Source organism: Epinephelus fuscoguttatus, linkage group LG12 (genome assembly GCF_011397635.1).
Source record: "Epinephelus fuscoguttatus linkage group LG12, E.fuscoguttatus.final_Chr_v1".
NCBI lineage: Eukaryota > Metazoa > Chordata > Actinopteri > Perciformes > Serranidae > Epinephelus > Epinephelus fuscoguttatus.
In genome coordinates this window covers 2,489,664-2,516,151 of record NC_064763.1, presented here as the reverse complement: position 1 = coordinate 2,516,151, position 26,488 = coordinate 2,489,664, and the positions used below count along the sequence as shown (strand labels likewise).

General features: G+C 42.9%; 1 protein-coding gene across 2 annotated transcripts in view; it reads left to right on the top strand.

Annotated features, from left to right (window-relative positions):
* LOC125897944 (Down syndrome cell adhesion molecule homolog) overlaps positions 1 to 26,488 on the top strand; it is a 315,828-nt gene that overhangs the window by 216,795 nt on the left and 72,545 nt on the right. For both annotated transcript variants that reach the window (XM_049591460.1, XM_049591459.1), the window contains exons 12-15: positions 23,717 to 23,913; positions 24,358 to 24,454; positions 24,582 to 24,710; positions 24,953 to 25,120. In XM_049591460.1, coding sequence (XP_049447417.1) covers positions 23,717 to 23,913; positions 24,358 to 24,454; positions 24,582 to 24,710; positions 24,953 to 25,120 — 591 coding nt within the window. The remainder of the gene's footprint in view (positions 1 to 23,716; positions 23,914 to 24,357; positions 24,455 to 24,581; positions 24,711 to 24,952; positions 25,121 to 26,488) is intronic.

Here is a 26,488-nt window from a genome sequence, read left to right as displayed (position 1 = left end):
CAAGATCTGCAATGGCCTGTACCTTAGCTTGTCTAGGTTTTACTGCTCTTCTTCCTACTAAATGGCCTAGGTAGGTGACTTGGCCCTTCCCAAACTCACACTTTGGGAGATTCACCACCAGGCCCGCAGCTTCCAACCTCTCAAACAGCTGCTCACAATGCGCCATGTGATCTGTCTATGACGAGCTATACACAACAACATCATCAATGTAAGTTACCACATTGGCCAATCCTGATGTGATGGTGTTCATTAACCTTTGAAAGGTTGCTGGGGCATTTCTCATGCCAAAGGGCAACACTCGACACAGGTATAACTGATCAGCAGTACAAAAAGCTGACACCTGCTTCGCTTGGTGGGTTAGTGGCACCTGCCAGTATCCTTTTAGAAGATCAAACTTGGATACAAAGCTAGCCTGACCAATACGACCAATACAGTCCTCTAATCGAGGGATAGGATAAGCATCTGTCTTGGTTACACCATTAACCTTCCTGAAATCGGGTGCACCGTATTATCTGGCTTAAGAACGGGTACCAGTGGAGAACTCCATGCACTTGCCCCCTTCTCAATAGCACCAATCTCTAGCATGTACTGCAGTTCAACCTTAACAGCCTCTTGCCTGTAAGGTGGAATTCGATACGGGTTCTGCTTAATAGGAACAGCATCTCCCGTATCTACATCATGTGAGACCAAGTTGGTGAGACCAGGGACGTCCCTGAATAGACTTGGGTGCTTCTTTATAAGCTTCATGATGTCTTGTGCATGTTCAGGCTCTAAGTACTCTAAATGCTGGCTGAGATTGTTTAGCACTCCTGAACTGAATAAGCGAGCAGATATTGGTTCTGGAAGTTCGGGATCATCCTCCCCCTCCTCAGGCTTGCTACTCTCTGCGGTTGCTACCAGACACACCGGGCTTTCGGAATCCCGACCGATGTAAGGTTTAAGCAAGTTAATGTGGCACAACCTGGTTTTCCGTCTACGCCCTGGGGTGCTGACTACATAGTTACACTCACCCACACGCTTGACTACAGCATAGGGGCCACAAAACTTTAACCCTGACTTTGGCTGATTCATTGGCAATAACACAAGCTCTTTTTCACCTTCTGCAAAGGTGCGCTGTACCGCTTTCTTATCATACTGTTGCTCCATCTTGCTCTTTGCTGCCTGCAGATTCTGCCTAGCCACTACACAAGCTGACTGTAATCTATCTTTGAATGTGGCTACATACTGCAGTGTGTCACTCTGAGGTGCTGACTGAAGTAACCTCTCCTTCATCATTTTGAGTGGTCCACGGACCTCATGTCCATAGACTAACTCAAATGGACCTGTTGACTCATTTGTGGCATCTCTAATGGCAAACAAAAGAAAAGGCATAGCCATATCCCAGTCATCAGGGCACTCCATACAATAGGTTTTTATCATCGTTTTGAGTGGTTGATGGCACCGCTCTATTGCACCCTGGGACTGTGGATGATAGGCGGACGACATCACCTGCTTGATGCCTGGCATCAAGCACACAACATCCTGAAACAAGTTAGACGTAAAATTGGTACCTCGATCATGCTGAATTTCCTTCGGCAGCCCTACCCGAGAGAAAAATTGCAACAAGGCTTCAACTACAGGTCTAGTTTTGATGTTACACAATGGCACCGCCTCTGGAAATCGGGGACCCACATCCATAATAGTAAGAAGATATTCGTTTCCTTTCTTAGTTCTGGGGAGGGGGCCTACACAATCAATCATGACCTTGGAAAATGGCTCTTCCATGACTGGAGGGGGAGTCAACAGTGCAACCAGAATTGTTTGGTTGGGCTTGCCCACTAACTGACATGAGTGACAGGATCTGCAATAACTCGTCACATCCTTACGCACATCTGGCCAAAAAAAATGTTGCATAATCCTGTCCTGTGTCTTCCGGACACCAAAATGGCCGGCCCAAGCAACTTAAATGATGAGCCAAACGCATCGCTTCACTCCTGAAGCTACTGGGTAACACCACCTGTGAAAGTACTGTCCAGTGTTCATCAGCTGGGCGGCGCAATGGACGCCACTTTCTCATTAGAACATCATGATGCAAATAATACCCTGTCGCTACCCCTTGGCTTTCTACTAAAGACATAGCCATCTTTCTGAGGGCAGCTATAGTAGGCTCCTTACACTGTGCTTGGATCAAGGCTTCTCGAGTAAATTGACTCCCTTCTTCTATTCCAGCCAACTGAATCAGGAATGTATCAGAAAGGTCAACAGAAGTTTCCTCCACCTGAGCATCCAAGTGTTCCTGAGACTGTGTCCCCGATCTGGTCACGACACAGGCAGTGAAAACTTCTGGGTGCTCTTTCTCTAAGGCTACAGTTTGTGGTGCTTCACATGGCTGTTCTTGCACAATAGGGACAACACTTTTACTCTGTTTCTCCTGTACTGGATTATCTTCAGGGTCACTTGGGCGCACCCTAGTGCCCGCTAAGTCATTACCTAAAAGAAAGGTAATACCTTTCACTGGGAGAGTGTCAATAATACCCACAGCTGCTACTTTAGTTACCAGCTCAGTTTTCACAAAAAATGTATGTTTAGGAGCTGGGACATATCGGTCACCAACGCCCTTAACCACAACTGACACACCAGTGGTGGTAGATGGTGGTAAATCCAACACTCCTTTCAGTAATAGTGAATGAGCTGCTCCAGAGTCCCTAAGCACTTTAACTGGGACCTCCTGACCATCCTCCGACACTGCGACAGCACCTTGAGACACAAATCCTTTATAATCTTTCAACACGTCTTCCTCTGAAGGATCAACAAGCTCAGTGGATTCCCATAATTGAGGCAGAACACCTACACAGGCTACAGGCTTTGCCTCCTTACTCTGCAACTTCCTGCAAGCAGACTTTATATGACCGGGTTTTTTGCAATAAAAGCAATAAACCTCATTTCGAGGAGACCGTCCAACGCGTTTTGACTCAGGAGGGGGAGGGGAGACACGCTCAGACCCATTCTGGGCCCTCTGGGGTCGGTCCGATTTTTTTTTTAAAGCCAGACAATTTTTTTCCCACTGCACTATCATCTCTGTCTGTTTCCCTTTCGTGTCTGAACAATTTACCTCTGTCAGAAATGCTACGGTGAGTTAGCTCGTACTGATCAGCTAACACGGCTGCTTTTCTGAGGTCTTTCACATCCTGCTCATTTAGATAAATTTCTATGGGCTGGGGCACACACATTTTAAACTGCTCCATGAGCACAATTGCACAGACATCTTTAAAAGTGGTGGTCTCGGTAGAAGCTAGCCACCTGCCAAACACCAACTCCTGCCTCTTAGCAAACTCCAGAAATGATTCATCACTTTTCCTTTTAAGATGACGGAACTGCTGGCGGTAAGCTTCTCATATGCCGCTAACACATTTTTCTTTACCACGTCATAATCTTTACTCTGTGTGGCCTCTAAAGCAGCGTATGCTTCCTGAGCTTTTCCCTCCAAACTCCCCTGAATCAACAATGTCCACTTCTCCCGTGGCCACTTCATCTCTCCTGCAATTCTTTCAAAGGTTTCAAAGAAAACACCAACTTCATTTACAGTGGTCTGGGAGGCAGACACCGTCTCCACATTTAAGACTAGACTTAAGACTTTCCTCTTTGATAAAGCTTATAGTTAGGGCTGGCTCAGGCTTGCCCTGTGCCAGCCCTTAGTTAGGCTGACTTAGCCCTAGTCTGCCGGAGGACCCCTCTATAATACACCGGGCCCCTTCTCTCCTTCTCTCTCTCTCTCTCTCTCTCGTATCCTATTACTGCATCTAGCTAACCCGGCCATTCTGGATGTCACTAACTCGGCTTCTTCTCCGGAGCCTTTGTGCTCCACTGTCTCTCAGATTAACTTATACCGCAGCGGTGCCTGGACAGCGTGACGTGTGTGGTTGTGCTGCTGCCGTGGTCCCGCCAGATGCCTCCTGCTGCTGCTGCCATCATTAGTCATTAGTCATACTTCTTCTGTTATTATACACATATGATTATTGTCACACATGTATACTGCCAGATATTAATACATACTTTCAACATATTGTACCACAGTGGCCAGAACTATAACTATAATATTATTACTTTCATTAATGTTGTTGTAAGCCACTGTCATTACCTGCATCTCTCTCTCTCTCTCTCTCTCATTGTGTCATATGGATTACTGTTAATTTATTATGCTGATCTGTTCTGTACGACATCTATTGCACGTCTGTCTGTCCTGGAAGTGGGATCCCTCCTCAGTTGCTCTTCCTGAGGTTTCTACCGTTTTTTTTCCCCGTTAAAGGGTTTTTTTGGGGGGAGTTTTTCCTTATCCGCTGTGAGGGTCTTAAGGACAGAGGGATGTCGTATGCTGTAAAGCCCTGTGAGGCAAATTGTGATTTGTGATATTGGGCTTTATAAATAAAATTGATTGATTGATTGATTGATTGATTGATTGATTGATTGATTGAACTTGGGTATTAGCCTCAAACAGCTGGTAGGGTCAAAGCGGCTCTCTGAAGGCAGCTGCAATGTAGGGTTCTGAGACAGCACTCTTTCCCTTTCCAATGCCAAGCGGGCCTGCTCGGTCTTATGCTCCTCCTCTTTCAATCTAGCTCGGAGCTTCTCTCTTTCCAACTCAATTTTTTCCATTTCAACTTTTCTATTGGCCTCTTCCTGCTTAAGCCTGGCTGTCTCCTCCTTCTCTGGATTGGGCAGATTCAGGTGCTCCCCAATAAGCTGTACAGCCTCATTCCCAGTGACTATTTCATAATACTGGGCTACAGCCCCCAGCTGGTCCTTCTTCAGCCTATAGAGCTCACCATGGCTAGTAAGCCTACTACAGTATTCTTCAACATCAAAGGTATCCATGTTATAAAGTGTTAGAAATTAACGATGAGAGAAAAAACCCAAAACAAAACGCTTTGGCAACTAGCACAAAAATGCTGCAGTAAACAGCTGAAATACACTAGGCGAAACAGCGACCCTCCTTTAGAGGCGTCACTCACAATGTTGCCAACAGTAGCGCAACACAACACACAGCTCCATCCTTGGATGCTATCTTACCTACGTGTACTCAGGTGAATCCACAATAACTCAGTGAATATAGCTTTTACCTAACTGCACAAGATGTAGCTAGCCAAATTAGCTGCTAACACGACCGCAAAACACCAAAACAATGGCAATACTGCACAAAACGGCATACCGACAAGCATCCACTAGTTACGGCAAATCAGGCATCAGCTTAAACCTAACCGCACTCTGAAAACCAACTAAATTAACATTACCATCTCCTATGTAAACACCACATCAACTTCTTCACGTTAATACAGCACAATGTGTTAAATACTCAAAAAGGATATTGATAACAGACCTGTCTTGGTAATTAGATGTTAACCTCAGCTGTCGCTGTTACCGTTTCAGGTGGAAACCTAATGTTTCCTTCTTTCAGGCCAACCTAGTGTCAGCCCCACCTGAAACCCCATCTACTCTTCTGCCTGTGAGTAACTAACTCGCTGTGCAGCTAATAAGGCATGCTAATGAAATTAGCTTCCTTATAGCCTGGCTACACTGCCTGTTCAAATCCCAGACACGAGCCCCCAAATATTATGTCCCACTTGCGACAGGGCTCACTAGGGTGTGCCACTACTGTACACAACATAAAGAAAACAAAACAAAACCCTATAACACACAGAGCCGTCTAGTGAACCAAGCAAAAACAAACAGGCAGCTATGCTTACTGTTATGCAGTGTCATCGGTAGCGTCTGTTCCGAGAGCCCAAGCGTCGCTCTCCTGAGCGTTGCCAGCCCCATCGTCGTCTGGATAGTTCAGATTTTAGTTTTCTTCTTTTTTTGATGGAGAGAGAGATATATAAAAGGTATCGCCGTTTGTCCGTCGGGTCGTGCAGATACTGCTTCCACTCTCGCGGCGTCCTCACCAGCTGTATGCCATTTGTAATCAAAGGTCCCCGCCACACGCCTGCGCACAAGGCACCGTAACACCTGGGACCTGCCACTCTGGGATTTGTAGTTCATTGTCCCAAGGCATTGCACAACATACATAACAATAATAACATAGCTGCAACCTCAGATTCACAACCAGCTCTGCATAGACCATAACGAAAAACAAAAAGAAAGACCCAGACCGTGACCGTAACACCTATGTTTCAAATAGGCATCCTCCTTCCTTAACATTTCCTCCATGAGCCTATGATGCCTCCAGAGGGCTGGAAAGTGACTCCAGGCATCCCAGGAGCACCCACTCCCTATGCCAATCCGGCATCCCAGAGGTGTTGATGCACTGCAAACTATGGTTTGCGTCCAGCTGCTGCACTTCATTCGACTGATCTGACCGGAAGCTAGTCAATGCGAGGCCTCTGTGCTACTTAGTTTAGTTTGTTTATTTAAAAGGACAATGTGCACTTATATTAAATGTTTGCAATAAACAAAGAGATGGATGCACCAGATTTAGCTAAAAGCTATATTCCATGTATAGTCCTGCTACTGGATAATAGGTTGGGTGTAATTGGCTACCAAATTGGGAGAAAGGGGGATAAAATCTGATACAAATTTATGAAAAAGGAAATGTGGGAACATAGAGCTGTGGGAACATAGTGCTGTGGGAAGACAGGGCTGTGGGAACATAGGGCTGTGGGAACATAGGCACACTCCCGCTAATGACACAGCAAGTCTGCACCATTTTCAAACGATACAGTTACTTTTAAAATGCTAAAACAACAACAACAGAACACAAGCGTAGCGTCGCGAAACATAAACAACTTTCCAATTGCCCGCAAATCCCACAATGCATCGCGGTTTTTCCACCTCCGCAACGTCACCCTTTTGAGCCCTATAGATTTTAACAAATGACAAATCATCTGTGGTCCTGTGAATCCCAACACTAACAAGCTGAAAGGAGGTATATCACTGTCACTGAGTTGCACATATTCTGATCAGCCAAAACATTAAAACCAGTGACGGGTGTAGTGAATGACATTAATCATCTCATTACACTGCAGTGTACTGCTAAGAAACCTTGGGTCTTGGCATTCATGTGGATGCCACTTGACGGGCTGATCAGGGGAATTTGAAGGCCAGGTCGACACCTTGAGCTCATGTTCTTCAGGCCATTCCTGAACAGTTTTTGGGTGTGGCATGGTGCATTTTCCTGTTGGGTGGGGGCACTGCCACTGGTGAGTGCTGTTGCCAAGGGGGGTTGTACTTGGTCTGTAACAGTGTTTGGGTGGGTGGTGCGTGTCGAGGAGCATCCACAGGAACTTCAGCACCGAAGGTTTTCCAGCAGAACATCGCACTGTAATGAGATGATCATTATGATGAGATGTTACTCACTTCACCTGTCAGTGGTTTTAATGTTGTGGCTGATCAGTGTACTTCAGTCAATAAGGACAGTAGTCCAATTAAATGGCCTAGCCAAGCTATAACCATAGTTCAATAAATCGATCAATCAATTTTATTTATATATATAGCTCTGCTTAACTGTGCATGGAAACGTACTAAGTGTAATGATGTAACACATGTGTGATTGGTCTCACTCCTTCTTTGGACAAAAGTAAACCAGCTTAAGTGACTTTTAATTTTGACTTGACTTTTTGTTGTGTAATAACACTGGTTGCAGGTGATGGCTTAAACATCGTTTTTATGCAATTTCCGTTCTGGCATCCCAATGTCCAAAACAGATGCAGTTCAGTCAGTTCATTACCAATCCACAGCAAATGCTATCGGAGTCAGTCAACAGCCAATCAATGTTTATCAGGGCCAATTAAGACCAATCAAGCCTATTAGACATAATAATGTCAGCAGACACAGTGATGAGGGCAGAGCACTAATAAGGCTTCACTGAAGAGAAGAGGTAAATGTTCTTGTGGTCACTGAGCAGTCTTCCAAGCACAACATCCTTCAGACAACCATAAAGAAGTCCCCTCTTCCTCTGATCTTTTTATTTATTTCATCTTATTTACTCATCTGCATCCAGGCCCCCTCCCTCCCGCCTCTGCACAGAAGGCTGTCCAGTCTGCAAGCATGCATTGGTTTATGCTCCATGTCCAAGCCAATTGTGCAGCTAAGGGAATTATTTCAGTACATTGCAGGCAGCCAGTGAACCAGTTATCTCTGTGCTGTCGCCACAGAGCTCTCCCACCCCCTGTGTACACTGTCTTTTCCCCAGCCCATTTACAGTGTGCCTCCAGGGCAGGGAGCAATACAAATCCAAACTCATCTTCTCTTGTTTGACCCTACTGAGCCGGGGTGCCTTACACTGGCCAGCCAGGCAGCCAGCGACACAATGTTGGGTGAATCACAGAGAAGCATCCTAGTGCTCTTAACATGGGTGCCACTCTTATAAAGCTAGCTCATCTAGAGACAAAATATATATATATATTTTTTTTAATTAAATATTTACACTACCTTAACATCTGTAGAAAAAAAATAATTTATTGTATACAGCTTGGACAGCCCCAGTTCAGCCGGGCTGGTTACTTAATCAACAGAAAATCCAGAAAAGGAAAAGGACATCACATCAACTCATACAGTTAAATGTATTACAAACATCATAGACCTCATAACATTGTCTGTAGACTGAATTATCATCATCAGTCATTTTCTTTTCTTTCTGCTAAATGTTTGTGTGACTTCCAAAATAGAGTTTGATGTTGTAGTCCTTTTTTTTGTTCATAGCAATTTAGCTGGCTCAAATGATGCCTCTGAAAAAAATGTAATCCCTTTTCATCACTTTTCAAATCTCATTGAACCTCTGATATATTTCACTGCTTACTGTCTTTGATCACAGATGAATAGCCCCAGACTGAAGTACTGTGCCCATTCTGCTATAATGATGTGTTATTATTATTTTCCCAACTCCTCCATATGACTAATGCTGTTTTCCACATCACCAGTTAGAGATACTAAAAACTTATTTTGTGTATCTTTTTTTTTAGCACTGCATTGCGAGAGCGAGGGAGAGAGAGAGAGAGAGAGAGAGAGAGAGAGAGAGAGAGTGACTGTCCAATGCTGGTTGGCATGGTAACCTGGCCAGGTGAAAGGGAGCCTGGGAGAAGGAAGGGGGAGTGGGGGGTCTTTTGTCTCACGGGAGTAGCCTATCAGCAGCCAGCCTATCCTCCACAATCCCCTGCAGGCTTAAGCATATCATCACTGCCCTCTGGGTTGCTGTGGAGGAACAGGGCTCTCCTCACCTCCACATAAAAGACACATTGTACTGTGCAATAAACATATACTACACACTCAGCCTGTGAGTCTTTGCTTTTCCAAAAGCTGTAATGCTCCTTTTTTCTTTTCTCTTTTCTAATGTAAGCTGCAGATACTGCACCAGGTTTCTAGGAATAATTTTAAGATGAAAAATAGACATGTTTGGGACTGCAACACACTCCCCTTTTCCTCACAAACACATCACATCTTATTGGTTTCTAAAGAGGAGCAGTGCTGAGTGTTTTTTCCTGTGTCTGTGGTTGTGTGTGTTAACAGCAATGAGCACTGTTTAGTCTATTATAGTGCACACTGTTTATGCTTTCATTTGAGCACATCAATATGCCCTCTAAACCTAGATTCCGTCTTTTCCAGATATGTGCATAAAGCATGTTATTAATAAAACACTGCAAACACTACAATCCAGGGAGTAAAATAAACAAAGGTGATGAAATGGTAAGATGAACTAGAGATTATTCAAAGTGACTCACAGTGAATGATATAAGATCAACCCTGTATGTTTGCTGTGTGCTCTGTCCCATGTGTTGTATTCAAGGCTTAAGTAGATCAGGGGAGTTAATGCCTAATGAGATAGGGGACTCCCTTTTTCCTTGTTCACCTCCTCTCTTTCTCTTTCTAGTAGTCCTGTTCCCATAATTCCACTGGATATTAAAGACATACATCAACAATTACAGGGCTACAAAGCATGCCTCAGGGCTGGCTCAGCTGTGTTGCTTGCATACACAGGCACACGCACGTTTGTACAAACATGCATACACATAGACATGAGCTGATTTTAAACACACTGAGACACAGATGTATGAAGTGCATGGGCCTCATCTCTCGGTCCTCTTTATGTTGTACAGACACTTCTTTTGTTTACTATGGAAGCCAATCACCAGAGTAAATGTTGGTATTATACATTTCAGCAAAACATGGATATGTAACATTTGCATGTTATTATGCTACGAACATGCTTAAGTTTTACATTTCATTATGTTTCAACAATGCTGTGGTTAATGTGTGGTTATGTTTGGGCACAAAAACCACTTTGTTATGTTTAGGAAAAGATCATATTTTGGCTCAAAATTCACGATTTTGGTGTCACAATCACGCCTGGAAATGCTAACAAGCAACCAGTTTTATTGTTTTTGGTCCCAAGCAGTGGTTTGCTGCTTAGTAGCCATCTCACCCAAGTGTCACGCCATCCACCATCCCCTCCACATCCTCATATCAGTTATATATATCAGTTCATAATATACATGTTAGTCAGGGTTCCTACAGTCATGAAAAAAGCCTGAAAAAGTCATAGAATGTCACAAACACATATTACAGGCCTGGAAAAGTCATGGAATTATAAAAAGCATTTAAAGTTTAAGGAAAATCATGCAATTGTGTATGTGTGTGTGTGTGTGTGTGTGTGTGTGTGTGTGTGTGTGTGCGTGTTGAAATTGTTACAGTAATCTTCCCATATTTTTTGACACTGTCAACTTAAAGTGCAACTTGCAGGTTACATTTTTTAAAAATATATACATAACCTTGTCTGAAAATTACCATATGAGAAGTTAATTCAGAATTTATTATGGTTTACACGACATAGGGGCACAAATTCAGAGGAAAAAGTGTCTCTTTTTAGCTCCTCTTCTAAAAACACTTTTTTTTCAACATCGCCTGATACTACGTCACGAGAGGGACTCTGCGTCCTTGACCCTGCCTCTGTCCAATGCACAGTAGTAGGTGGTAGTGAGTCTGAGCGGTAGTAAACTTGTGAGTTAGTATTTTTTCAGTTGTTAACAGTGCATTTTACCATTTGTGATTCATTCATTCATCTTCTAACCGCTTCATCATCTTGAGGGTCGCGGGGGGGCTGGAGCCTATCCAGCTTGGGCGACAGGCAGGGTACACCCTGGACAGGTTGCCAGACTATTGCAGGCTGACACATAGAGACAGACAACCATTCACGCTCACATTCACACCTACGGACAATTTAGAGTTATCAATTAACCTGGTCCCCAATCTGCATGTCTTTGGACTGTGGGAGAGAGCCCACGCTGACACGGGGAGAACATGCAAACTCCGCACAGAAGGGCTCCCACACCCGGGATCAAACCGGCAACCCTCTTGCTGTGAGACGACAGCGCTAACCACCACACTACCGTGCCGCCCCCATTTGTGATTATGCCGAATTATTGTGTTTGTGCAGGTTGCACAAACTCGAGTCTGTCAGGACATCGAGTCCACTGTTTTCCGGACAGAAAAAGGAGTGGAGTTAGTTTTCGTGCCTGGGTGCGTTTTGTGCAGGTGAAGAGGCGCGATTTCACGGCTTCATCTGTGACCAAAAACACGGTCGTGTGCAGCACTCATTTTGGACAGGAGGATTATATTCCTGGCAGCCCCCGCACATACCCCTGGGGATCTCCACAGAGAGGGAGACCCGAGGCCCGGGGGTATGTTCGGGGGCGGGTGGGCTCCGCGGAGAGGGAGGCCTCCGCGGAGAGGGAGGGTGGCGTGAGGGTTGATGGGCAGTGGGAGGCATGTTATGTCTGGTCTGGGGGTCAGATTCTCCACCAGAGCCCAGAAGGCATCCACCTCCCTGCAACAAATACTCTCCACATCTGAGGACATGGGCTGGCAGTTCCCACACAAGCACCTTTCATACAAAAAATTATCAGGAAATCTTCTTATCTCTCTTTCCCTCTCTCCCCTGTGGACGTCCATACACCGTAATGCGGAGTTGGTAGCTTTGTTATAACCTAATACGTGATGGCAAACTTAATGTTGTGATGTGAACACAGCGTTAGACACCGTTAGCTGTCATTAGCTAACGCTGGTCACTCACCAAGACACATGCCCAGTTCTCCACTGGTTCTCCTCACACCACAGCTCTATTTCTCTCCTGTGGCCGTTATTTCTCCTAACCCTGACCTGTTCCTGGTCTCTTGGACGCCGAGCAGGCTCATAATTCTAAACCTTTGGGCCGTCGTATGTATATGAATGTACAATTTCAACCTCTTCAGTCTCAAAACTAGTACTGGGATCCATGTTTATTAATGTTACACTCAATCAAATTCCAATGTAAGATAAAGTTAAAGGAGATAGAGAGGATAAACTCACAGGCTTTCTCAGCCCAAACAGCACTGCCACCTTCAACAAACCCAGGCTCCGTTTATGTGAGCTCCAGGTAGTGGCTGTGCCGATAGTACCTTTTCTAGCACATTCACCATACCCTATTTCACACGCATAATTCCAATATAAGCTTAAGTTAAAGGAGATAGAGAAGATAAACTCACAGGATCAGAATCAGTAAACACACTCACCTTTCTCTTCCTGGATTTTCTCCTGAGAGGACTGATTGGTGGATCTCTCCACCTGCTCTCACGGAGTTATATACCCTGCTTAGTAGTTCCCCCTGCTGGACCCCAACTGACATTATTCCTCCTCATCCAAATCCACTGACTATATCTAGCTGCTTCATCTGACATTTCCTTCACTGTCTACCTCAAACTCTGTCCCCGCACTCTGAGTTTCCCCAGGAGCGAGACAGCTGATCTTGCTATGAATCCCCTACACTCCACTTCCGCTGAACAAATCCTAGTTTTCCACCCTCGCTGCTCAGCTTCTGCTCCTAAGTCTGCATGCCTAAGCTTTTTTCTTTCATAGGCTTCTTCCACTAAGTCTTCCCAAGGAACTGTCAGCTCAATGAAATAAATTATCCATTGACTCACTGACCACAACACTATGTCAGGCCTCTGATTGGTACAAACTATTTCCTGGGGAACACTAAGCTTTCCCCCTAAATCTACTTGCATTTTCCAATCACAAGCACCTTTTAGGCAGCCACACCCTTGCCTCCTCACTAACTTATCACTTCTGTATTTTTCCCCCTCAAAGACAAACTGAATTGCTAAACTCCTATTCTTAAAACCTTCTGAATTTACCTGTCTTCGTTTCCTTTCGATGCCTGCAGCTAAACTTTTCAACACCTGGTTATGTTGCCATGTATACCAGCCTTGTGACAAGCTAACTTTACAGCCTGACAAAATATGATTTAAGGTTACGGTACCTGAACACAATGGGCATGACGGGTCCCCATTTACCCACAGTTTTAGGTTCTGGGGGGTTGGTAACACATCATATATAGCTCCTACCAGGAATCTAATACGATTCTCCTCCATACTCCACAGGTCCCTCCAACTAAGCTTCCTCTTCTCTACACTTTCCCAATTCAACCACTGTCCCTGCTTAGCCTGGGCCACTACCTTTGCACTCCTTAATATCTCCTCCTGTCTACGTATCTGTTCCACAACCAGCTTTCTTTTATCTTTGGGACCTGCTTTATTCCATACCGGTTTGCCTGAGCCAAGCCCCAGACCTCCCCGGCCAAACTGACCATTACCTACAATCTCTGCATGCCCAAGAGCTACCTCTGCCTCCTGAATTGCCGATCTTGGGCTCCATTTAAAAAAAAGTACTGGCAGCTGAAGTATTCCTCTTGCATACTATGCAACACTACTTAGACACCTAGGAGTGCCCAACCACTTCCTAGGAGCTAACTGACCTTTTAATTCTCTCCACAACAGATATTGGAATTTCATAAATTGACAATGGCCACATTAACCTAGGATATAGCCCAAACTGCAAACACCACAACTTCAACTTTCCTGGAAGTTCTGATTTGTCTATTTGATCCAATCCTTCAGTCACATCTTTTCTAAATTTCACCACCTGTTCCTCATCATTTAACTCCACATTGTACCACCTACCCAAGCGCTTTACTGACTTTTCCCTAATTGTTGGGATTTCCTCATCATCTATGACAAACTTCGTATCACTTAACTTCCCTCTACATATTGAGATGCTTCTAGACTTACTAGGCTTGATCTTCTGGCCTCTGCCAACCTGTTGTGAAACCTGCCGTACTTAGACACAACCTAGTATCCTGAAAATATGTTTTCACTAAGTTAACAACTACCCGTGGCACTTTGAAGTAGTCAAACACACTCCAAATGAGGCTATGTGGTACTGAACCAAACGCATTTGCAAGATCTAAAACTAACGGTCATTGGAGGCTACCAACAAAAGGTGAGGAGGTGGTGTGTGTTTCTACGTGAACAAAAGGTACTGTTACACTGTGTTGTTCGGGAGAGGATCTGTACTCCTGACACTGAATTGCTGACTGTCTCACTCCGGCCATTCTATTTGCCTCGTGAATTTCAACAGTTGTTTTTTACTCTTGTTTACATTCGCATACAAATGTATCTGCTGCCGCTCAGCTGATTGTGGATGTGATGCACAGACTATGCCCTGAAGCCCCGAAATTCGTCCTTGGAGATTTTAACCACTGCCGCCTTGATAAGACCTTAAAAACTTATGAACAGTATGTAAATTATGCGACTACACAAGGTCACTCTTGTATTGATCTCTGCTATGGCTCAGTGAGCGGTGTTTATCTTCCCTGCCTTGGTTCATCATACCATAACAGTGTGTATTTCCTGCCATGGTATACACCTTCTTTCAGGCGGTTGCCCTGGGAGAAAAAAGTTGTAAGGTGTTTGTCAGAGGACAGCACCTCCTCCCTTCAAGCCTGTTTGGACTGCACAGACTGGCAATGTTTTTATGATGCATGTGGGGACAACAGTGATGAGCTCTGTGATACTATTTCATCGTACACTGTTTTGTGTGTAGACTCAATTATTCCGACTAAAAAAGTTGTTATTTTTTCAAATAACAAACCTTGGATCACAAAAGAGCTCAAATCAGTCATTAACAAAAAGAAACAGGTCTATTTTGTTGATAATCACCAAGAGAAAAAGGCTGTTTCTAGGGAGGTAGAGATTGAAATTAAAAGGGCGAAAGAAAAATACAAGGCGAAGATCAAAGTGCAGTATAGTGGTGGTAACCTTAGGGCTGCTTGGCAGGGGATTAAGAATATGGCCTCCATCAACCATTATGCTAATGAGACCAGGAAATTCATTAGTGTTAGTGGGGTGGATGATTCTGTTCTGCCTGATACCTTCAATATCTTCTTTTCTCGCTTTGAGAATTGTGACCTTTCTGGAAAGATCTTGGCATGTAAAAACTCTCTCGAGCCTTTAGATGATATTGTGATTTCTCAGGAGGGCGTCACATCTTGACTTAAGAAGGTGAAGATCAGGAAAGCTGCTGGTCCTGATGCCATTTGTGGTCACACCTTGTATCACTGTGCTGACCAGCTTGGCGGTGTCTTTACAAGACTCTTCCAGATGTGTGCTGACCGTGGCCAGATTCCAACCATCTGGAAGACGTCCACTATCATCCCTATCCCCAAGTCAAACCATTCCAAAGATCTAAATGAGTTCAGACCTGTTGCACTAACATCATTAGTGATGAAAACATTTGAGAGAATTTTAAAAAACATGTTTGTGTCTCTTATTGATGGCAAGCTCTGGCTCACCGCAGGGTTGTGTGTTATCACCGCTGCTTTTTATCATGTACACTGACAGCTGCAGAGCTTCTCAGGAGAACAGATTTCTTGTTAAATTTTGTGATGACACTGTCCTTCTGTTTTTGCTTTATGACTCCGAGTGTGGTCATGGTTCTTAATGAATTTGTGGGATGATAACTGCCTTGATTTAAATATCAACAAAACAAAGGATATGATAATTGATTTTACACTCAACTGTGATCATGGAGCAAGTGTTATTCATGAGGAGGTCCAGGTTGTTGATTCATATAAATACCTGGGTACTGTGTTGGATTGTAAACTGAAATTTGATGTCAACACTGAGTCTGTCGTCAAACGTGGTCAGCAGAGAATTCACATGATGAGGAAATTGAACTCTTTTAATGATAGTAAGTCAATTTTAACATTTTTTATTGTTAATTTATTGAAAGCCTTTTCACTTTTTCTTTTATCTCTTGGTTTAATGGATTGTCCATTAAAGATAAAAAAAAAAAAAGCCTGAACAACATTGTCAAGATTTGCTCCAAGATCATTGGAGTCAGGCAAAGAGATTTGGGTTCCCTAGGAGATTCAATTAAAAAAGAAGGCATTATCAATTATCAGCCAACCTCATCATATTCTGGCTGGTGAGTTTGTTGTAATGCCTTCAAGCTGTCGTTACTCTGTGCCTTTGAGTAAAAAAATTGATACTCAAAATCTTTTATTCCTTCAGCTATCAGGCTGCTGAACGTGGATAAGGATCAAGTTTTTTAAAACTTACATGTCCTTATGAATTATTTATGTATCACTTATTTATTTACTTATTTATTGTTGCACTCTCTGTTTCTTACCACTGGCCTTCACTTGTCTGTTAATTGTTGGTGTGACATGTAATGGCTGAATGTTGGCTGGTTATGAATGTAGACACGGATGTGCTGCAAATGAATTGCCTTTCGAGGACTAATAAAGTTGTCTGAAGTTTGAAGTCTGAATGCCAATGAAGGCATCCACACTGTTTGTTTCCTTATTCAAATCAACTGCTGATATACTAAAAAGAGAATGAGAATATTGGGCTGTCATTTATGTTGCTCTTATTACCCACACATCTCTTTCTTAAAATGTATCATTTATATGCATACATTATATTTCATATTGTAACATAAAGCACTTTATTTCCTTGCTCACCTCTTACTTCTGTCTTTATATTCTTATAATTTCTCTATGCTTGTACACAGTAGGTCTATAAGTGCAACTGTAATGTGTATATATATAGCACAGATGGCCCAGCTTGGTTGACACAGGGCAGGACAGTCCTGATCATGAAACACCCCTAGAAGGGAACCCATCCCATCCAAGTACAGATCAGTAACGTGTCTCTGCACAACACAAATGCTCCTGTCAGGCATCATAGTGGCTAAGATAACTAGGCATATGGTCCAATACATGAGCGAGGTACAGAAAGGAATTGGCAGGAACACCAGAGGAGCCAAGCACCAGCTACTGGTCGACAGAGCAATCGCCTGAGACAGCAAGAGCAGGAAGACCAACCTGTGCACCACCTGGATTGACTACAAGAAACTCTACAACTCATTGCCACACACATGGATACTGGAATGTCTGGAACTATACAAGATCAACAGGACACTAATGGCCTTCATAAAGAACTCAGTGAGACTGTGGAAGATGACTCTAAAGGCCAACTCAAAGCCAGTTGCCCAAGTCAACATTAAATGCGGCATATAGCAAGGAGATTCACTGTCACCACTGCTGTTCTGCATTGGCTTGAATCCCCTCAGTCAGATCATCAAGAAGATTGGCTATGGATACTGATTCCAAAGTGGAGTAACAATCAGCCACCTGTTCCACATAGATGACATCAAGCTGTAGGCCAAAAATGAGCGAGAAATCGACTCACTGATCCACACCACCAGGATCTACAGCGAGGACGTAGGGATGTCATTTGGATTAGACAAGTGTGGTCAGATGGTATCAAAGAGAGGCAAGATGATCAGAACTGAGGGAGCTGACCTACCAGAGGGCAACACAGGAGATATCCAGGACAGCTACAAGTCCCTTGGGCTCCCGTAGGCTAATGTAAATCATGAGGAGGCTGCAAGGAAGTCCACCACAACCAAATACCTCCAGAGAGTAAGGCAAGTCCTGAGGAGTCAGCTGAATGGTAAGAACAAGGTCCGAGCCATCAACATGTACGCACTGCCAGTCATCAGATACCCAGCTGGGATCACAAACTGGCCAAAGGAGGAGATAGAAGCCAAAGATATATATATAAAAAAAAAGAAAGCTCCTCACCATGCATGGAGGGCTCCACCCCAAGTCCAGCACCTTGAGGCTATACACTAAGCGGAAAGAGGGAGGCCAGGGACTAGTGAGCATCAGAGCCAGTATCCGGGATGAAACTTCCAAAATCCAGAAGTACATCAAGAAAATGGCCCCAAAGGATGAGCTGCTAAGTGAATGCCTCACGACAACAGAAGCCTGATGAGGGCCAAGAGTTAGAGGAGCAAACAACATGGAGGGACAAGCCGCTAGGAATGCTGGACTGACAGACAGGACAGAGGCACTAATCATTGCAGCACAAGAACAGGCCCTAAGCACAAGGGCCATAGTGGCAAGGGTCTACCACAGCAGATCAGACCCAAGATGCAGGCTGCACAAAGATGCCCCTGGGACAGTCCAGCACATAGTGGCAGGGAGTAAGATGTAAGCAGGAACAGCGTACATGGAGAGGCACAACCAAATGACTGGGATAGTGTACAGGAACATATGTACTCAGTATGGACTCAAAGTACCCAAATCCTAATGGGACACCGATGGGCAGTGGCGGTGATCTTGATGTTGCTACCTGATATGATGTGGAAGTGGATGTCTCTTTGCTGTGGCAAAAAAAGATAATAAAAACATCATTAAAAATGAAGGAAATGCAAGTATACAAACGCAGCAACCTAAACACAACAGAGAAAAAACTAAAGTGTCACTTGGTTAGAATGATTTTACAAAACTAATGGTACTGTGACCAAAGACAGGACTGTTTGTAGCTCAGCTAACGAGGAAGGTAACATTACCTGCATGAATTCAAATAACTTAACAGTGTGTGCAAACTTGTGTTTTTAGGTCTTCACAAACATAACATTACAACCTATAAAGCAAACAGCAGCACAGCAAGTGATGTAACTAACATGTCAGGCTGTGGGTTAGCATTAGCATCTGATGCTACAGAGGCTGCTGCGAAACATGCTAGGGAGGACGAGACAAAATGAGTATGTTTCCCAGAACCAGCAAACCAGCTCCAGACAGCAATAGTCACAACTGACCTACAAGTAGTCCTACTAGTTCCGTGTAACATAGTAAAACTAATGTTACCCACCTGTTTAGCAGAAACATGGCGACCTCCACATCCATCTTAATGCCTTTCAACTATCAGAGCTCTCTCCACCATTGACAAGCCTGACCGATGTTGATGCCGGTCTTGCCTCTGGCCCGATCATTACCCTGTTTTAAAAATTTTTGATCCTCTGACCGTCTCCTTTTTCTCTGCCATTTTCCTTCTCAGCATGCAATGGGAAATTTCAACAACTGCTCCCTGTTGCTATGGCTACAACACTGTTATGTAGCTCACTGGAGCCACTTTGTTTGTGTACCCATTAAAGAGCCAGTTGCTGTTTATTAACACCAGGTTTTTTTTTTCAGCTCATACAAAGAGACAGCTGACCCTGAGGACAATATACTGTCGCTGATTTTGACAGTGTATTGGGCGAAAACATATAACTTTTTTTGTAACTGTAGTTCATTCATTCATTCATTCATCTTCTAACCGCTTCATCCTCTTGAGGGTCGCGGAGAGGGCTGGAGCCTATCCCAGCTGACATCGGGCGAGAGGCAGGGTACACCCTGGACAGGTCGCCAGACTATCGTAGGGCTAACTGTAGTTCATTTAATATCTTTTCATTTTAGTAGTCTACTATACTTGGACATTTCAACATATTCCAACATATATTGTGTATCATCTAAAAATACTGGGATATTATTTTTAAGCCATATCACCCAGTCCTATTGCCAACATTTTCTTCTGATGACTGGGCTGTGTTTGGTGTTACAAATTCATCTCATGTCAGGCTGTCCTCTTGTAAAATGTATTTAGTTTTATGTTTGCAACATATAACTGAAGAGCTGCTGTCTGTGTTACACATTAAAATAAAAGTGACTTTACTGGTCAAAGAGGAACATAAAATAATATACAAAACTGTGAATAAATGTTCTATATGCTGATGTCAGTAAGTGAGTCAGGCAGACAAAGGAACAATGATTATAATTAATTATGCAACATTAAATAAATATGCCTTCGTTGGTTGAATAAAAGATAGACCTCTCTACAAAGTCTGCTTGTCATTACAACAATTTCAAATAGCTTTTGTAAATGTTGGTTTTGTACAAATCTAATTTATTTACTTATGTCTCAATCTGGCCCATTAGAAACATAAGAACATGAATTACTGCCTTGTATTGTTCTATTGTTATCGCATTGTTATCACGCTTTTTTCAAGTCATAAGATTAACTTGAAAATAGCATCTACCTTGAGCCTGCAAATATGGCATACTTTTATTTTAATCAATCAATCAATCAATTAAAAAAAAGTACCCTTTTTCTATTGCCCTTCTCCTACCTGAGGAGCTGTATTTGGGCATGACCTACAGCCAGGGTCAGACTGAAACAATAATTCAGACAGGGAATTGGACTCCATCCCAAGCCAGCCTGTCCATGCATTCCACTAATTTTGTAGGCTTACCCTATTTATTGATAAAATGGGTAAAACAGTTTCTTGCAATTTTTTTTTTTTTTTTTAGATCACAGCAAAATCTATTCACCTGTGTCTGTAGTTCTATTTTCTTGTGTGTAGGCCGGGTCCATGTCATTGGTCCAACAGCCCATTGGTCCGACATCCCATTAGTCCGACGGTCCGCGGTGCTGAATGGCTCCCGGCGGGCGTATTTCTACCTTGATGGTGTGCCGCGACCAGCTCTGGGTCAGCTGGGAAAGGCTTGAGCTGAAGCAGGCTCACAGCATATGTGTTTGTCACTTTCTTTTTCATTTTAACCCACACCATGATCTTTTCCTGACCCTAACCAAGTGGTTTTTGTGCCTAAACCTAACCAGACCTTAACCACAGGGCATCATGATGATTTCGGAGCGGATTTCGGAACAATGGGTTTAATATGGTCGGAACAATGGGATGTCGGACCAATGGACTGTCGGACCAATGGGCAGTTCCCTGTAGGCCTACACACATAGGTCCAATGAAACTGAACACAAGCTACAACAATCTAAGTATAATACAAATTTCATCCCAATGGGCTAAAACTGCTTTGATTAGCTATGAGATCAAAAGCAACCCCCTCTGTCCCCTTACACAAACCAAGGTGTTTGGTCAACTCCAAAGCTAATCATTCTCAGACTTGTTCCTTTGAAGTGTGTTCTTTTTTTTTTTCAAATATAACTAAGGGGGAAAAACACACATCAAATATCACACAACTTATTTCTAAATATTTCCCTTTTAAAAATATCATCATATTGCCAGAAATATTTTTCAGTGCACTCATTTAAAATGTTAACCTGTTCAATCAACCTGTTGTCTCAGCATATTAATAACAGTATGTGTTCTGTTGTAAATTAGAAAATAAATTGGGAAATGCAAAAATGTGTTATTAACACCAATAAATTGTCCCTTTAATTTATTTCCTCTCCAAATCCTGGATGCTGAAATGTCTGTAATATTCACTGTACAGATATCTACTACAGCCTAACAACAGAGCTGTCTTGATCTTTTCACCGTATTTGCTTTTTGCCACCAAGCAAAGTATCCCACTCTGCCAACAGTGTTAACAACATTGCTCTGTGCCACTTACACAGCAAAATGAAAGGAGCTGTGCACTAAAACGATAACGTTTAAGAAAAGCCTGAGCTTTTCCCCCTCACTTTTTCAAATGTGTCTCACAAAAAAAATCATACTTGTCATGCAAAATAAAACAGTGTTCTTTTCCATAGCTGAGCCTCAAATGGCTGCAGTGTGAATAAGAGATGAGGCTTAAACGTTTGCAACCTCTTGCCTGACACTTCCCATCACATCACTGCAGTCACGCTTTGTGTGCTTGTGTTTGTGTGTGTATGTGAGAGCTCAAACACACATTTGTGTGCTTGCACAAGCTTGTGTGTGAGCATCTGGGAGCAGCGGGTTGTTATGCACTCTGCTTTGGGTGTAATGACACATGTTTGTCGTTAGTGTGCATTTACTGCAGTGTCTTCAGAGTTTTGTTCGAGCATCACTGTACCATATAGAACCCTCAGTTTCAAGATACATGCCAAGGCTACTGTAGTGTTTATCTTGCTTTCAACACAACATTAAAGGGGAGCTGTACATTTAGGTTTTTCACACCTATAGGTTGGGTATGTCTCTGGGACACTCTTTTCTACACTTGCAATTAAAAGAGATGTCTTGGGAACAGTGTTTCAATATACAGAGATGTCAATCAGGTTGTTTTTCAAGGCAATGTGAGAGACCGTTTTAAAAAGGTCAGATGACCCAGATAGACCAATCAGTTCACACAACAGGCTGATGTCACTCATTAAATGGAGCATCATACAATCACCTCATGGCACTATAGGCCTACGATATGAATAGATGTAAATCTTCATATACAGAATGCAAAGATAAATAATTTCAGTTCACATTAATATTTTCAATATGGTCAATATCTGATTAAAATCTTGAAAAAAAGGAAGGAGAAGGAGGAGCTTGAAAAAAACTGCGTTTTAGAATCTCCACGTGGGTCATCAAACCTATTTATGTTGGTGTCTTCTATTATCTTGAAAAATAACCTAATGAAGGTTGACTCTGTCCCAAAAATGTTCCCATTAACTCTCCTATAATCGCAACTGCTGAAGACGTTGTGAGGAGTTCTCTGTTTTTCTTTCAGTTTTACATAAGACAGTTAGTTTGCTTTTTGACTTACAGCTAGATAACAACTAAACTTTGAACTCAGTTAAAGTTAAAGTTAAAGTTCCACTGATTGTCACACACCTGAGTGTGTGAAATTTGTTCTCCGCATTTGACCCATCCCCTGAGGGAGTGGTGAGCAGCAGCAGTGCCGCGCTCGGGAATCATGTGGTGATCTAACCCCCCAATTCCAACCCCTGATGCTGAGTGCCAAGCAGGGAGGCAATGGGTCCCATTTTTATAGTCTTTGGCATGAAACTACTTGAATTAGACGATACATTGGCAGCATGATGATGCAGTGATTAGCATTATTGCCTCACAGCTGTAGCTCAGAGACAGAACGGGTCGTCCACCAATCGGAAAATCAGCAGTTCGATCCCTGCGTGAATGGTCACTGAGTCGCAGTTGGCACCTTGTATGGTAGCCTCAGCCACCAGTGTGTGAATGTGTGTGTGAATGGGTGAATGTGACTCGTAGTGTAAAAAGCGCTTTGAGTCAGAAGACTAGAAAGGTGCTATACAACTGCAGGTCCATTTACAGCAAGAGGGTTCCTGGTTTAAACCTGGGGTGGGGGGTGGGGGAGCCTCTCTGTATGGAGTGTGCATGTTCTCCCTGTGTGAGCGTGGGTTTTCTCCAGGTACTCAAGGTTTCCTCCCACAGTGCGAAGACATGCAGGTTAATTGGTGACTCTAAACTGGCTGTCGGTGTGAATGTGAGCTTGAATAGTTGTCTTTATGTGTCAGTCCTGTCCAGGCTGTATCCCGCCTCTCGCCCAGTGTCAGCTGGGATAGGCTCCAGCCATCCCGCGACCCCTAACAGGATAAGCGGTTATGGAAGATGAATGAATAACAAAGTCAATGTCAATAGCATTAAAATGCCACAAACCATCATTGCTTTTTTGATTGTTCAGCATACTTAATTATTCATTTAATATTGACTGCTCCAGAAATACTGTGATTTGAACTGGAGACATGAGTCATTTTCCTTTGAACAATACATGTATCAAATCAAATACCAATGCAGTCCATCTAGAAAATAACTGAGAAGATATCTTCTTCTCTTTTTCTCCACCGTATTCCTGCACCAGTCCCTGCCATGATCACATCCTACCCCAACACCACGCTGGCCACACAGGGTGAGGAGAAGAAGATGAGCTGTACAGCCCACGGTGAAAAACCCATCATGGTACGCTGGGAGAAGGAAGAACGCATCATCAACCCTGAGACCAGCCGCTATGTGGTTTCTGTCAAGGAGGTGGGCGATGAAGTTATCTCCACCCTGCAGGTAGGAGGCTGTGCCACTTAGAAAATTCAACTCAGGGCCACATATTGGATTGTTGATATTTATCGTATATAAGCCAAAGCATACAGGTTTATCTTAATTTATTCAGATTTTTATCTGCTTTTTTTCTTATTAAAGACTGGATACTGTCACTGTGAATCATTCTCATGGCATAGTTTTAGAGACCCTTTGGTGCAGCTGTTCATAACTCATGTCTACACAGTTTATGAGAGCAATCTGCTATATTGAGGTGACAAGGGCTTACAAGGTACTTTATTTTACTGTGCCACAAGTCCAAACTTTTGGGAACAAAAACTGTTCCCAAAATCTCCAATAAAGATATCAGATATTAACATCAATTTGTTTACATCAGTATTACTACCAGTGACATCCACCTGCATACTATTTGTTTCATTTAAATTCCTTTCATTCTTGTGAATCTAACAGATCATGCCCACAGTGAGGGAGGACTCCGGCTTCTTCTCATGCCATGCCATCAACTCCTTTGGTGAAGACAGAGGAATCATACAGCTCACAGTACAAGGTATTCACTTCACCTACCTCAATTCCTCAAAGAAACCACCCACTAATTGCAGATAATGGCAAACTGCCATTTTATCTGCCAAGACCCACCAAAAAGTGTTTGTGTTTGTCAATGTTGTGCCATGTAGAGCCTCCGGACCCCCCAGAGGTGGAAATCAGAGAAGTGAAGGACAGGACCATTGCACTTCGTTGGACTATGGGTTTTGATGGCAACAGCCCAATCACAGGCTTCGATATTGAGAGCAAGAATAAATCAGGTACAAGATAACATAAGATACAGCATTTAAAATTAGATGGTGTGATCAAACAAGAAGCAACAATTTATTTCACATAAAACTGGTTTTAAATGGTTTTAAAACAGTGATTCTAGAGAGTCATGTGTTTTGGTTGATTATCCCCACATTCACTTTGTCTCAGTTTTATGATTTATGATTTAATGCACTTAGCTTTGACTTTAAAAAAAAAAAAACAACAAACCTTGCCCTCTTCCCCCACACAGCCTCCTGGGATACCGCTCAAAAGACCAAAGATGTCTCACCTCAGCTCAACCAGGCCACTATTATTGATCTGCACCCCTCATCCACCTACAACATTCGCATGTTTGCCAAGAACCTGATCGGCAAGAGCGAGGCCAGCAATGAGCTCACTATTACCACTGATGAAGCAGGTGAGAATGAATTGACAAGTCAGTGTTGTATTTTGTACTGAGCTAAATTAATTACTGAATTACGCACAAATGTTTCAGACACTAGCTTTTCACTCTTACTTTCAAGTACATAAATCATGTCACATACAGTTACAGTAACGAGTAAATCTGTTACTGTGACACAACAGAGACACAAAAACACAAGTGTGGGTGGATAGTGAAAGACAAGAGGGAAAAAGAGTTAAAGGGCTGACTGAGTCAGTTCATTAAAAGCCTGGTGACATCAGCCCCATTGGCTCTGTTGCATTATTGAACACATGATGACTCCACACTAAAAGCAGAAATTTTCATTAAGCAGCCTCAGTAGTAAATGTCACAGTACAGTCAATAGACTAACACGTAATTTATAGTTCTACGTAGGTTACAATGTAGGCTCCACGTCGATTTGGAGCCTACGTCATAACCTACGCCGTAGCCTGACGTGCACCTCCCCAGAATTGTAACTACGTGTCGCAGCGGCGCAGACCTCCTGTTCGTTGCTGTATACTGACACCATTTCCCTCAGGGGAAACGAAGCTTGTATTTACGTTTAGTTCACAGATGAGAAACAATAAATTGTGAAGACAGTAAAGCCCCCACTAAATAGCGTTTTAAGTCTTGTGTGTGATTTAACCTTCAAGGATTTATACTTCAGGATTTATCCAGGTTTCATATGAGAAGAGTGAAAGATCACCGGCCGCTAGGCTAATCAATACAATGTAAAATGCCATAGGCTTGTGCTAATAACGTTAGCATGTTGTATTTGTTTAAAAAACGTGTTTAGTACAGGACAGTTATTTTGTCAGTGAACCTTGTGAGTTGTGATGGAGCCAAACTGTGTGCCATTACCTTTGTTTTGTTTTGTTTTTTTTGTTTTGTTTTTAAATTTATTTTCAAATAAAAACACAAGCAGGACAATGAAACAACCAAACAAACATCATCAAAACAAAACAAAAACTACAAGCAAAAGAAGAAAACAAAAACTCATTCACTCACTGGTCACTAATATAAAAGTTAAGTATACAATAAATCCATTTAGGTACAATTATGAAAACCTTGTAGTATTGAGGGAGACACTCTGGGTTTGATAAAGTCAAGGTACAGACCCCACAATTTGTGAAAACAATCTGTTCTGGAGTTTAACATGGATGTGATATATTCATTAGGAATACAATCCATAACTCCTTTGGTGAAGACAGAGGAATCATACAGCTCACAGTACAAGGTATAACTCCTTTGGTGAAGACAGAGGAATCATACAGCTCACAGTACAAGGTATAACTTCACCTGTTATGCCACAAATTTATAGATGGAGAGGCTTCTTTAATCCAGTAAAGTAAAATGTTCTTC